The following is a 15,038-nucleotide window of genomic DNA, read 5'->3' on the forward strand; positions in this document are numbered from 1 at the left end:
GAATGCTGAAAAGCAGAATGCAGTATTATATAATGTGGGAAAAAAATCAAAGTGTCAGTAAAAGGGTCACATGCTATCACTACAAGCTATCTTTTCCAACATAATATGTACTCTTTTTTTTTCTCTTACGAGTAAGTTTTTTTTAATTATTCTAAGCAGCTGACAAAAAAGAGTCCCTTGGCTCAGATTGGTGGCTTAATTTTTTCTTCAGCTACATTCAGTACAGGGGACAGGATGAGCTGTTCTGGAATAGGCAGTTGCCATGTTTTTCTTCTAAGATAGGTTTTTAAAAGTTGACTGTTTTCCTTGAATTTGCTACAAGTCATGTTACCTGAAATCCCATAACATTAATGTATTATATTTGGTGATAAAAGAAATAAGTTTTTATGAGGGTATGAAAATAGAAGTATTAACAGAGTTAATATAAACATCTCACATTTACAGTTGAGCTGTGCTGAATTAACTGACCTTCTTGAAAAGGAGAACCAAAAACTTCAAGAACTGAAGAAATGCAAAACCACAATTGGTAATGTGCTTTCATCTATGCCACAGCTCTAGGGTGTGTGGGTAAAGATAGAAATTATTTAAAACAAGAGGGGCAAGAGGAATTGCAAGGTTGAAATTAGTTGTGACATGAAACAGGAAAGGCAGAATCCTCCTCTGATGCTGCTAATAGGATTCATGGTAGCTCTGTCTCCTGTAGTTCTATCTCCAAGAGCTGCTATGTGTAAAAAGGATACCTTAATGCACACTGCATTATTAGAAACTGTAGATCCACTGATAAGATTACAAGTTCATTTTAAAGGATTACATTAAACTTGCATTTTTTGCATTTTAAATCAAGTTATGAAAAACGGGCTGCTTCTATCTGCTCCAATAGACTGGACTATTCAAGATTTGCAACAATAGAATAGGAAAGAACATCCTTCTCAGTTATATTCCTGCCTAGCTCCAGTGCTCAGAGCTCCCTCACCAGTTTTTTGACACAGAGAGGGAAGAATTCAGCACTTCCTTCTGAGAATCTGTTGGATGAATGGGTTCCTCACAGCTGTGTTTGGACCACGATCCTTAGGCACCATGACCATCCTAAGTCTCCACTCTTCTTCTTTGCTCCCTCAGGACTGCTCAGCACCTATATTTCATGATGATCAGTTTGTCTCAGTGACAGCAAAATATCACTTTGGACTGATAGCTCTAGAAACCCAATATTTTAGCCTGGAAACAGTTAAATAGGGATTATTTCAACCCCACTCTTCTTGATTCTCTAGTGTTTATTCTGTAAATGCTAATGATCACAGTAGGAATGGAAAACTATATCTGATTCTTCTATTCACCTCACAGAGGTGATAATCTCCCCTGAAGAGGAATGGGAAGCGATGCAACCAGAGCTCCAGGCAACTCTCAAGAATTGCCTATACTCAGAGCAATGGGCAGAGGAGGAACATGACCTTGAGATAAATGACCCAGCACAGCTAATCAACAATATTGTCCAGCTGTTGAGAAAATCCAATTACAAGTGAGTAAACTGTGGCGGGATATGGATGCTTCTGCTCTGAATGTCATATCGGGCATTTGGAACTTAACATCATTAGGTATATGGCTTTGAGGTACGCTACACTTCTCAAAGGTCAGATGAATTTGTAAGAAATGGCTAGATGAAGTTTGGCTTTACTGTGTTTATTCTTAATCCAGGGATGCCATCTGTCTGACACGAGACGGTATGCGCCAATTCCAAGGGTTGGAGCCCTTCCCCAGCAGCCCAGGAATAAAGGATGATGAGAAAAACTTTATCCTGAATATGTTGAGATCTTTCTATCTTGGTAATCATCTAATGCTGGTCCACTTAATTTACCATTTCTAGAAGGTCCTAGTTATAGTGGTAGTGATGATTGTTTAATTCCATGCCTCTTCCCTTTATGTACAAAGTAGACAGCGGCAGCCTAATTTTAAACTAAAAAACATGTATTGACGTTGGGGAGCTAAATCATCCCTTTTTCTCTGAACCAGAGCATTATATCTGGAACACCTCAAGTCATTCTTGTTCAGAAAATTTATCTTGGAAACTACCAAACCTGTGGTCCAGAAGGAAAAGAATATTCCTAGACTGATAAATTTTGCACACCGTTTCCATTCCACACTAGATGTTCCTTTAGAAAAGCAATTTCTTTCATCTAATTTTTATTGTAATAATAGAAGAGAAAATATATATAGTCAGGGTTGAACTGTGAAGTTCTTGGTGATCATTTGCCTGCAGACGTTTCATTACCCAACTACATAACATCATCAATGCATCCTGATGATGTTACCTAGTTGGGTAATGAAATGTCTGCAAGTAAACAACCAACCTCAGAGAGCACCAAGACCTTCACCTTTTATTGCAATAGGACAAAAATTCACCCATAGCAATATAAGCTTGTATGTTCTTGTTATTTATATTGCTCTGCATAAGTTGAGTTTGGGATTACATATATTCAGTTCTTGTTTCCGCTGTGCAGATACTAAGATTACAGTTGGTGTCCAAGAGTCCACAGATGATACAAACAATACAGGGAATGAAGAGCAAACCCAGGAGGACCTCCTGCCAGCAGTGTTAATAAAACAGGAGATGTTGGTACAATACTTACAGGATGCCTACAACTTTTCTGCAAAAATCACTGAAGCCATAAGCATGGTCTCTAAACTCATGTATGAAAGCTCAGCATCTGGTTGGTATAATTATGTTTCTCTTCTTTTGTTTCTTTTCACCATGTATCATGTGCAATAAAGTTTGGGCTAAATCTTCAGGCCTGGAATAGGATAGGTCTGGAAACTTGGAGCATTAGTTATTTGGAACACAATTTCTGAAACCATTTTGGAGATTTAGAGGGAACTCCAGATCCACAGCTTGTGACACAGGAAAAATAGTTCCTGGATTCTACCCACCGCTGTATATAGATAGTAACATAAGAAATATTCTGTAAAGTAGAATTCACTTTTGGGTTTTGCTTGCTTGGGTTTTTTTTAACTGCTTTCTAACTGGAACCTTTCCATATATATCCCATGTATTATATTTTGCAGAACTGTGTTTTTTCCCCAGTGGTTATCTTGTATATAATCCTGTATCAAGGAGTGGTTCTTGATTACATGACAGCTATTGACAATATCTTTCAACAGAAGATTTGGAAAGTGAGAACTAACTGAAAAGTGTAAAACCTACATATGGCAAGGCATCTAAACAGACTACTCCAATAACTCAACACTCTAAAATATTTAAAATACAACTTAAATACGGGGGGGGGCACTATATTTTAAGCAGCTGTATTGGCCATGAGACACCTTTTAAAAACTGGAAGTCTTACACACTATTATATAATCATAAATTGGCTAAGTAAACTAAGTGCTTTAATAAGAATTTTGTGTATTCTAGCCATGGAATACATGCAAAGGGACGCGGTGGCGCAGCAGCTTAATGATGCTGGAAGTTGCCAGCCAGAAATGGTTGACACTTCAGTGGTTCAAGCCCAAGCTCCGCGCGGCAGGGTGAACTCCCATCTTGTGCCCTTAGCTCCTGCCCACCTAGCAACTCAAAAGCGTAAGAGTAGGTAAACAGGTACTCTCACCCCGGTGGGAGGAAAAACCCTGGCGATGCCTTGCATGGGAAAACGGGAATCGGTTGCCTGTTGCTGGACGCAACACAACGGAAGAGACTTGATTTCCTGCAGCCGCCAGTTGGGCTCTGCCCTAGGAAGGAGGCAATGGCAAACCACTTCTGAAAAAACCTTGCCAGGAAAACTGCAGGGACTTGTCCAGGCAGTCTCCGTTGAATTGGTCACGATTGAAAGTGGATTTAAAAAAAAAAAAAAGCCATAGAAACCAAGTGATTGTTGAAGCAGATTAGTTACACAATTCAAAACCATATACTTGAGAAATATGGTGGATTAAATAACTATCCTGACTTCAGACTAATCATTATTCAGTGGGAACCTAAGGAAAAAGAGCTGAAACATTGATAGAGTGGCCTGAGGTATGAATTGAAACTGCCATGTCAAACAGTCTTCTCCATCCTGTTCTTTCTTTTCAGTGGCACAAGAAGCTATTGAGTTCTTTGTTATAGTTTCTCAGTTTGGTGTACCTCAGGCTGTGCTTGGAGTCCGTCGCATGCTCCCCCTGATATGGTCTAAGGAATCTGGAGTCAGAGAAGCTGTGTTGGATGCCTATAGGAGACTCTATCTGAACCCTAGTGGTGACTCTGAAAGGTTTGGCTTGATCCATTTCCATTAATCACAACAGAAAGGTGGGACACAAACTATATACTTCTATTAACTGTGAGTGATAGTGAGGAAATACAGAATCTAACTACAAAGCTCACTATTCAGCATAGGCAAATCTAAGCTTTGTCTTGACTGACTTCTTAGTTTGAAACATATTGCCTTCCTTAATAGACTCTGATCCCGCAAGAGCAAGGAATGCAGACCAAGTGAAGAATGGCTAGTCTGGGTTGTCCACATGCCCTACGCCTCAGAATAAATACTTAGGTTATGAATCTGGATATATGCAACTAACTTCTGGGTAGAATGCCATGATGACAGAATTAAATAGAATTAACCCTACTTCTTCCTGTTTACCTTCTACACAGGACTCGAGCCCAGAATTTGGTGCAGTCTCTCTCTCTCCTCATAGTTGATGCATCATTGGGGACTATTAAGTGCCTTGGAGAAATTGTGAGTGTGTTTTCCCTTATGAAAATCCATCTAGTTGGATTTGACTGGTATTTTTTGTTTGAAGAACATTGGGAGCATAATCTCTGCCCCCAAATTGCCATCATGATTACCCATCTAGATTTTTATTCTATCACTTTAATTCTTTAGACATTTATTTATTCATTCATTCATTCAATTTATGTAGCCGCCCATCTCAGACCAGTGATTCTGGGCAGCTAACAATAAAAACAGCCAACATTTAAAACATTACAAAAAATTAAATATAAATATAAATGCAGCCAAGAGATTTTTAAAAACCATCGGTATCAGCACAACCATGAAACAGGGCCCTTCACACGCTCGGGGCCTTAGGCCCAGGCATAAAGCCAGGTCTTCAAGGCCTTCCGAAAAGCCAAAAGGGTCAGAGCCATCCTAATCTCAGGAGGGAGGATGTTCCAGAGGGCAGGCGCCACAGCAAAAAAGGCACGTCTCCTGGTCCCTGCCAGCTGACGTTCCTTGGCTAACGGGACCCAGAGTATACCCATCCTGCCAGACCAGATTGGACGGGTAGAAAGAACTGGGAAAAGATAACCCCATCCCAAGCCATGAAGGGCTTTATAGGTGACAACCAGCACCTTGAATTGTACCCGGAAACACACCAACAGCCAGTGCAGCTCCGAAAGCAGTGGTGTTACATGTGCCAAGTAGCCGACGCTATTTACACTGCATTATTTTGCAATGCCTGAGGTACTTAACTGAAACACAGATGTCACTAAGGTCTCTGCGGTATGTTCTCAGAATTAATTAAATCTGGAATATGCTACTTTAATTGATGAAGGTAAGTTGAATGTTTTAAGGAGACATGAAAATGGAAAATAAAATGTTTAGGCATTGGAAAAATGGTTTTCTCTTACTATACAGATAGTCCTCGGCTAACAACCACTCGTTCAGCAACCATTTGAAGTTGCAATGGCACTGAACAAGTAGTACTTGCAACTGTTCCTCAAAGTTCCAGCCATCGGAGCACCCCTGTGGTCATGTGATTGCGATTTGGGCACCTGGCTTGCCCTTACAATGGTCGCAGCGTCCTGTGGTCATGTGATCGCCATTTGCAACCTTCCCTGCTGGCTTCTCACAAGCAAAGTCAATGGGGAAGCCAGCAGAAAAGGTTGCAAGTTGCTCCCGCTCCCATCGCTTTTTCTCCCGAGGACCTCCACTGTGGAGTACGAAATCCCAGGGATCTTGTACTCTGTAGCACGTGCCTGTCTGCAGCACCCCCCACCCACACTCTGTAGCACATGCTTGGCTGCTCTTGCACTGGGCCACGGAAGCCCCTTCCCCGCCTGGCAGCGCTCACACCACACTGCAGCGCCCCCTCCCCCACCCAGCCACACTCCATAGCACTCCCCCACCCTTCAGCCTGCTTGTAAGCTGTCTAAGGAAAGACTTATTGTGAGCGGGACTTGCAACTCCCTGCTGGGTTCCCCACTGACTTTGCTTGTTGCAAGTCGCAGTCACGTGAGGTCTTCACTTGACGACCCACGATCCTTGCTTAACTACAGCAGCTGGGACTGCTGGGATTGCCGTCTAAGTGATGCAGTCACATGACATCACAGTTTACAACTGCATCATTTAGTGATGGAAATTCTGGTCATTACTGTCATTAAGCAAGGATTACCTGTACTGAGTCCTGGAAATGCTGAGAGCCATGATATTCAGGACATCTACTGCATACAACATATCATTTTGATTGATTGGTTGGTTGTAAATTGATGTTGTCCTGGGCTTAGATCTTTTTAAAAGGAAATAATGGTGGCTATGAGCTGAATGATACCAAACAGATTAATATCAGCTGCTGACTGGAAATTACAGGAGGAAAGTTACTGCCTTCAGATTCTGCTTGTGGATTTCCTGGAAATACCTTACTAGTGATTGATTGGAGCAGGATGATAAGTTAGAGAAACCTTTATTTGATCTTATAGGTCTGTAATCTGCCTATGCTGTACTTATTTCATTTGTGTCAGAATCAGACATATCAAAGAAATAAAATCAGTCATTCCCAAACCGACCATTTTAAATCTCACTTCTGCATGTAAATTTAAAAGAGGGAGCAAACATTTGCTTTTCTGGTAAACCCTTGATATGTTCTTATCAATATAGCCCTGTCCTCTTACCTTCATTCACTGAGAATTTATCCCTGCATGAATTAAGCTTTCCATATGTTCAAGTAGATTGGGTATTCAGATTTACTTTGTGTAAATCTCTACACAGGAGGAAAAAGCCAAATTTGTGCTCAGTCCTGCTAATTCTGATGCGGTAACATTTATGGACTTTTGCTTGTTACCTTGAAGAAAGAGTAGGAAAGCCTTCAAAGTGCCAGAGTTAGCTTTTGCTTTGAGCTTATACTAGCTTTAAAAACTGCCTGATTCCATTTCCTGCCTACCTTTGTGGTTTCTTAGATCTCAGAGTTTGTGCAAAAGGATGAAATAAAACCTGTTGTGATTCAACTGCTCTGGGAACAGTTTACTGAGAAATTGCAGTGCTCAGGATTGGAACGCCATGCTGCTATCATGCTTCTAGGAATGATGGCACGGTGAGTCGTTAGCTCAGCTGTCTCTACATGGCTGATACATTTAGAAGATTCAGTATGATAATTGTATTGCATGCAACATACCCAAGGTTGAGAAACACTGACCTAAAGAATCTAGTTCCCTGCTTCTCCCAGGGAAGTTTAGAAAAAGTATTCTTACTCGGTATCTACTTGATCTTTCCCTACCCTTCAAGTTATGAAGTAGCAGTTTACAACCTGGAGATACATATGTGGGTAAGAGAGAGTGACAAGGAAATTAGATCATTGGTGTTTGTTGAAAAGAACTACATGAGAAAAGGTAATTGTCTCTTAGTGAGTAAGATTTTCCTGATACGGATTACTTCTACAACTGTTCTGCCAGTTACAGTGGTATGTTAAGATTCTACTGTCAAATACTCAGTGAGTTCTGATCCTGTCCAACCTGCCCCTCCCTCCAAAGCTCAATTCTTATGGGGGCAAGAGGAGGGAGGGCAGGCACAGCAATTAAAGCAAAAAAAAAAGTGGGAGTGCTTAGGTGCCAGTCACAATTATTTTACTGTTGATCTGACGTGTTTTGAAAATCACTCCTTTATCAGAGTCACAGAGTATTTTCCAAAATGCATTAGCCCGACACTCAAATAATGTTGACTGGTATTTGGCTATCTCCTCTTTTTGTTTTTGTTTTGAAATATTTTTTGCCCTCCCATTTGTTTTTTACAATTCCCCAAGGAGGAATAACAGTAAATTCTCAATATTAGTTGTTGCACGTGCATTGTGTGGTGGCCCTGCAGTGAAGACATTTTTCAGACATTTTGTTACATAATTTGTGGTAAGTTTTAAAGATTTAAAGTTTCAGTGACTTACCCTGTGCTTCACTTGACAACTTTTCATTTTAAAGACTAAATGGCTTTGATACCTGCCAGCCTTATATTTATAACTCACCTCCCCCCCAGCCACAACATGCCTAGTTTGTTGAACATTTCCTAAGAACTTTATAGCATATTATTGGCCTAATAAAAATATTGTGCTAATATAAATGTTACCATTTTTCTTAGTAAGCTTTGCTGTTGTATTTCAGCAACCCAGTGAAATCCTTGATTTACATTTTCTGTAAATAATTGAGGTATAATCAATTATAAGAAATTGGCATTCATCCACTACTTTGCTTCTATAAGACAACAAGTATTGTAAGTTTTTGCTTTGGTCTTTCTTAGTGACCTTAAGGTCACTTTGAAGATTTTTGTAATATTTGGATCTAATGGGAGATTTTCCTGCCATCAACAGAGGGAAGCCTGAGATTGTGGGAAGTAACCTGGATGTTTTAATCACTGTGGGATTACATGAGAGAGTCCATGAAGATTATCGTCTTGCCCAGGAAGTGTGTAATGCCATCTCCATAATTGCCAATAGCCAGAAGGTCAGAGTTTGCCTTTGATGAGGACAATATTTTACTTCATTTATTTGGTCTGTGAGCCATATACAGTGAATATTAGATAGGAGAGCTAAGTTTGCCCATTTGTTAAGACCATGATGATTTTGTACAAAAGGTAGCAGTCTTGAACTTCTGTACAACATGGCTGGGGTCGTACAACAAACTATGCATAATGTGCTTTGGTTGGTTCAAGTTTAATGTCTTTATGTTGTTTATATAAAATGGTAATACCCTGCCCTTCTAGTGCATACTGACTGTTCAGAGTAGCTAACAACTGTTAAAACTACTACCAAGTTTACATCATTTAAAAGAAGAAGGAAAAACAAGTTTTAAGAAGTATTTAAAAGGTTGCATATGGAATGCAGGCATGTACATTACACGATAGGTTCTGAGGCTGTCTTAGATAGCCATCAAGAGAAAACAATGCTGTCTCAATGGAGAGAATCAAAAGAGATGGAGAGGCACAGATTCAAATATAATCCATGTCACAAAGGACTTGATTGCTTTAGCCATGAAAGTTTTGCCTCAAGGTCTTTTACAATATAGCCTCTCACAAGAGCTAAAACTGGCTCCATCTGGGCTGAAAGGGCTCTCAGAAGAAAGGTTGTACACAACGAGCTACAAGTGCCAGTCTTCCTTGTCTTCTCCATCCCATGGTTTCTTTTGCAAGCATTAACACTGTTACCTGTAATACATCCACCTCTTAGTTGTGGATGGCTCCAGCCACAGCAACTTCTGGGAGTCCAGGTATTCAGTTGCACCTCGCCAAGGGTAAATAGATAGTATCACTCTCTAATTCCAGTGGCAGCAATACAGAAATTCCAGGCCATTATATAATACCTGTGAAACTCTCTGGCCCAGAGACCAGGGAGGTCCAGCATAGTCATTGAACTGGTATCATTGGAACAGTGCTCTAGTGATCTAATCAGCTGAATTTCAGCCTGCTCAGAGTTAAGTCATAATGCCTGCAAAGAATCTAATTACCCCCTTCAGGAATTTAAATTCCTGTAGCCTCCAAGAGCTGTAGAAGAAGCAATACTTGAAGTGCTTTATCAAAGAAGTGAATTGAAGGAACTTAGTATATATTCTGACTGACATGATGCCGCCGCTGCCACCTCCTCCACAAAAGGAGCTGAGAAGTTCTGCAGTGAACTGGGAGAAATTGGAAAATGTTGTCAGAGTTGTGCTGGTTCTCAGAAATCCTGCTTCCTAAAACAGACGAGGCTTGGGTGAGTGGCCACTTACCTTGGTTAACCCTTGATTAGCTACTATTCTATGATATGCCCCCCCAACAGCAAATTTAAAGAAGAGCACCTAGAAGCACTGAAAGAAAGAAAATGTGGAAAGAAGAAAATGTCGACTTCTGTCTTCACTGATTTACCTAATAGCTTGTTTAAATGTTTGAATCCATCCCAACAACAAGCCACTTAACAATTCACAGAGGAGCAAGGAAAGAACAGCCCAAAAAGAACCAGTATTCAGGCTAAACTACTTTCTCTCAGACTCATTCATTATTTCTCACAAGAGGCCTCTTTCAAAACCCAACTGGACTTTGAGAACAGTACATATGAAAATCTGGTCTCCAAACACCAAGCCACATCCTTGCCCATACAAAACACGCTAAAATGTCTATTGCATGGAAAGAAATGAGTGATTCGTTCTTCATTGTGGTCTCTGCATCACACATATCAGTTCTGTGCCTGTACAGAAGCCCCACCAGTAATCTTCTAGAACTACTATAGTTTCTGTACCCTGCTGAGCTAAACTTTACCCTCCGAAGGGCCACAGATAGTCAAATACTATTAAACAATAATTGGAGGAAATTTTAAGTAAAATCTCATCTTCAAGTTCTTAGATGATTTGAATTGAGCTGATTTTGCAACCTTGGAAGCTGTGGTATAGAGTTTATGATTGTCTTTTAGAGGGGTTGTGAGCATAAATTTAAATCAGAACTCAGTCTCAGTTAACAGTGAAGTTATTAGTAAAAAGCAAGTGGGGAATATTGTTCATTTCAGGTATAAATTTTTATGCTTTTCCACCAGAATTCACTACCACAATCTGGGGAGGCCTTAGGGGCTGCAAATATGGGGCATTAAAAGCTGTGTTTATAGTTCCATGTGTTTTATGGCCATGGGCCATTACATCCACTAATATTAAACAAAATACAATTAAAACAAGAAAGCTTAATAAACCTTCACTCTGTGACATGGCTTCATTAACAAGCGATAAAAAGAACCATATTTTTTTCTTCAACTGAATTGCCCTGAGAAATTGTCCACCTTTTTTCAAAAAATTTCTCATGGACTGAAAAATATAACTGCCAGTACAAAAGATAATATGGTATATCCTCAACCTGAGAATAACTACAAGGGCAGTCTTTGTTCAGTAGGATTCACTGATATCTGCCTTGATCACTGCTATGGCTATACAGTAGTTTGTAATCTTAAGCTGTAAATACTTGGTGAGTTTTATAGAAGGTTATATGAACTAATTACTTAGCTGTTTTATGGGCCTGTTTCAGTGTACCATACCAAAGTGAGAACTAAGTTTTCACTATATGCTTATCCTTCCTTGGAGCTGCTATATGTGTTACACACATTAAACTGAATTCCCACATTCAGGGTCTTGTCCCATTGTACTGTGGATACTTAAAGAAAATCTAATGTCCTAAAAGAACAGATCCCCCCCCCAAAAAAACTAAAGCAAGTTCAATATATATGTATAAGCGAAGTAAAATAATATATTAAACCAACCAAGTTAATTAGGAAGAGAAAGTAAAGCATACATAAAATACACTAAGTATATAAAAAACAGTAATGCTGCAAGATTCTCTGAATAATATTGGTATTCGTAAAGGATTGTACCTAGAAAATTACCTTCTTTTATTTAAGGGGAGCCTAGTACAGTAGAGGAAGGCAAACGCCAGCCCAAAATGCTTTATAGCAGAAGTGTATATATGTACAGGGATTAGTCTGGAAGAAAAGGGGAAGATAGATGGAAGGGGATTAGATTAGAAGATTTAATAATTAAAACAAAACAGTATGTTGCTTCAGGATAGCCCATTGGATTTGAGAACATACTTTAATGACTTAGTCTTTTCTCTCTCCTTTTTAGTAATGCAGGAGGGAATGAGAAGTTTGATAGAATGGAGTCACTTTGGGCAGAACGTTTAAGGAAGACATTTAGGCATTTTGTTTGAAAAGAAGGCAGGATGATTCTGTGATTATCCTAACCAGAGGGCTTTTGGAGACGACCAGACTTCATATTAGCAGGATAGTTTGAACTTTGAAATGGCAGACTTTCCTATTTTCTTTTCTTCCCAATTCAAATTTGATAAACTTGAGGATTAAGAACATATAAAGGGTATGCAAGAACATGGGCATGTACAATCTAAACGTTATTTATAATTGCTCCTTCCTTTTGACTTAATGAAAATGTTGAAATCAGCACAAGATACTACTTGAGGCTACTTCTATAAGTGCTTGCTTTCAGGCCTGGTCTGCAGTTTTACATCTGTTAACAGGGAGGTAGGGAGGTTTGAGGGGAAAAAAAACAATCTGAGCTGCTTCCAAAAGCTTGTGTATATATGTCAGAAATATGTCTGAATTCTATAATAGGATCTGCTCTAATTAGTGATGGAGCTTCTTCTTTCAGTACTGTGGTACCTCGGTTCATGAACTTAATTCGTTCCATGGTTCTGGTCGCGAACCGAATCAAATTTCCCCATAAGGTTCAATGTAAATAAGGTTAATTCGTTCTGAACCATATGTTGTTGTTTTTTTAAACCACAAAAATATGAAACAAAGTACAGTACAGTATGAAGAGAGAGAACACTAACCTTGCTTGAGGCGACTTCTGGCGTGGAGGACAGGAAGGTGGGTGGGGAGGCAGTTATTGTTTGGAGGGAGAGTCCCCCTCCCTACAGGAAGCCACGACCACATGTCAGAGCAGGCAAGATGGCCGCGGGTCATGTTCGTCACCCAATGCAGAGTTTGCGAACGGAAGCAAAATTTTGCAAACGGTGCTGTTCGTGAACCGAATTGTTCGTGAATAAAAGCGTTCGTGAACCGAGGTATTACTGTATATAGGAACTTCAAAATGGACTAGGAAGGCACAAATTGGCTTTGCTTTCAATAAACAGGAAAAGTTCTGCTAGATAAGACTAATGTTAATCTTTCTCCTTTCACACAGTCTGACCTTGGGAAAAACACTACTCCCTTCCGACTTCCACAGTCACACCTACTTTTCAAATGTCTGCATGAGGCTATAACTGTGGGTGAGTTGATGACGCTAAGAGAGGAAGGTAGGCATAGATACAAACATGTTTCCTTGTCTGAGCATCTGCCTATCTTTCTCTTTTTCCCTAGGTTTCACTCATTCAAGTGCACACTGGATTCCCTTTACTGAGAGAGCAATTGCCCTTATCTACCTGTTGGCAGAAGGACCTGAGGAAATATGTGTTCAGATCTTGCAGTGTTGTAGCCAACAAGCCCTGGAAAAATTGCAGGAGTTTGCTACAGCAGCTGAGGCAGGTGAGTTGAAGACAAGAGTGTTCCCCACTTTTGGCAAGTTTGCGAGGGATGCTTGAGGCAGATGACTTTAGAAGGGGCATGGCTAGGGAGGGCAGCAAGAGTTCAGACTCTTAAGGTCCAGAAAAGAAAAAGAGAGGGTAAACGTACCATTAAAAAAATTGTCTGCCCTCCAGAGTCTGGATCTTCTTCCAATGAAGCGACTGGTGATTCCAGCACAATTGATATCATTATGTTAACGCATTTGGTCTCCCTTGCGGGGGATGTGGCCTTGCAGCAGCTTGCACACCTGGAGTTGTCTGTAAGCAATGAGTTACGCAGGCGCCGTGTCCTTGGGGAAGAGCGAGAGGCAAAGGAGCAGGCTGCCAGCACTGTAAAAGTCCAAAATGACAAGGTGAGGGCTGGAATTCTTCTCTTCCGTGTCTACTTGCCTTGAGTTACTTCAGTGGCTCACCATCAGATCATGTCACTCATCTGATTATTAAATGCTACAGATTTTCATAATTTGGGGCAGGGACCTTTGCTGAGCATATCCTCCTGCAGCAATCCTCAACTGTAATTGTGAGGAGCAGTGATATACACTGAAGAAATCATGAGTGCCTACGCCTTTTCTTACTCTTAAGGCTGCCTTGCTCCATTGAGGTACAGAACAGTGCTAACCCTCGGTGATTTCTTCCCTCTGCACAGTGTACTGGGAATGATACCACCATGGAGGAGGATCTAGGCTTGGTTGGGGCTTCTGCTGAAGATGCAGAAACGGAGCTCATCCGTACCATTTGTGAGACAGAGCTCTTGGATGGTAAATATGGAAGCTGAGTAGAATTTTTTCCTTCTTATTGCTGAATTTTGTAATTGCTTTTTGTGGCCTGCTGGTTAAGAAATCGAACTACATACATACACACAAATCCCTAGTTTTCAATTAGTTTCTGCCATGAACCCAATGAGGTAACATTACACCAGCCTCAAATACTAGAATATGGAACATTAGGTGATAGTGAAACAACATTAAAAACTTAAGAGGCTGAGTGTGTTGAATATTTCTCTCCTGTTGTTCATGCTTTTCAGTGGCTGAAGCCAGTACTATTATGGGCAACTTTAAATGAATTACCTTAAATATTTAATTACAACTGTTTCTCTATGCTTGCCTAAAGTCTGTGTTTATGCATGCCTAGGAGCTAAACCCTGAGGATTTTTACACTGTTTGCTACAGAAAGGTTCAATGTTCCCTAGAATGATCAGTTTTCCTACCATCTCTTACTTTATAGGAAAACAGCTGCTTTCAGCCTTTGCTCCCCTTGTACTCAAGATTTGCAACAATCCAGGACTCTATAGTCATCCAGCACTCTCAGCAGCTGCTGCATTGGCCCTGGGAAAATTCTGTATGATCAGGTATGATCTGTGAGGCACATTTCTGCCAAATCCTTTTTGCTGACATACTGCTGTATGTTTCCTACTACTACAGCTGGGAGTCTTCTTACTGATGAACTGGAAGTTTACTCACTTCTCATTTCCATGCAGTACAGAATTTTGTGACTCACATTTGCGGCTCTTCTTCACAATGATGGAGAAATCCACACTCTCCAGCGTACGTGCAAACCTCATCATTGCAGCTGGAGACCTAGCCATCCGCTTTCCCAACTTGGTGGAACCTTGGACACCCCACCTCTATGCCAGGTAATTCTTTGGGTTTTTTTTTTTTTAATCTGCGCTCAGTCGTTACCGACTCTGCAGTGACTGCTTGGACAAGTCCTTGCAGTTTTCAAGGCAAGGTGTTTCGGAAGTGGTTTGCCAGTGCCTCCTTCCTAGAGCAGAGCCCAGCTGGTGAGCGC

General features: G+C 40.5%; 1 protein-coding gene across 3 annotated transcripts in view; it reads left to right on the forward strand.

Annotated features, from left to right (window-relative positions):
• The window catches only part of NCAPD2 (non-SMC condensin I complex subunit D2), a 39,098-nt gene that overhangs the window by 7,465 nt on the left and 16,595 nt on the right, over positions 1-15,038 (forward strand). For all 3 annotated transcript variants that reach the window (XR_015795785.1, XM_088138579.1, XM_088138580.1), the window contains 14 exons: positions 445-526; positions 1,342-1,516; positions 1,693-1,820; positions 2,496-2,705; positions 4,061-4,235; positions 4,616-4,700; positions 7,139-7,272; positions 8,533-8,665; positions 12,872-12,956; positions 13,048-13,212; positions 13,386-13,603; positions 13,897-14,008; positions 14,475-14,598; positions 14,728-14,883. Coding sequence is in view for 2 of the 3 variants with exons in the window: in XM_088138579.1 (XP_087994705.1) it covers positions 445-526; positions 1,342-1,516; positions 1,693-1,820; positions 2,496-2,705; positions 4,061-4,235; positions 4,616-4,700; positions 7,139-7,272; positions 8,533-8,665; positions 12,872-12,956; positions 13,048-13,212; positions 13,386-13,603; positions 13,897-14,008; positions 14,475-14,598; positions 14,728-14,883 (1,982 nt within the window). In the remaining variant the exon portion in view is untranslated. The remainder of the gene's footprint in view (positions 1-444; positions 527-1,341; positions 1,517-1,692; positions 1,821-2,495; positions 2,706-4,060; positions 4,236-4,615; positions 4,701-7,138; positions 7,273-8,532; positions 8,666-12,871; positions 12,957-13,047; positions 13,213-13,385; positions 13,604-13,896; positions 14,009-14,474; positions 14,599-14,727; positions 14,884-15,038) is intronic.

Source organism: Python bivittatus, unplaced genomic scaffold (genome assembly GCF_059951505.1).
Source record: "Python bivittatus isolate LINGU-HERP-01145 unplaced genomic scaffold, Pbiv_v1 ctg000270_np1212, whole genome shotgun sequence".
Lineage (NCBI taxonomy): Eukaryota > Metazoa > Chordata > Lepidosauria > Squamata > Pythonidae > Python > Python bivittatus.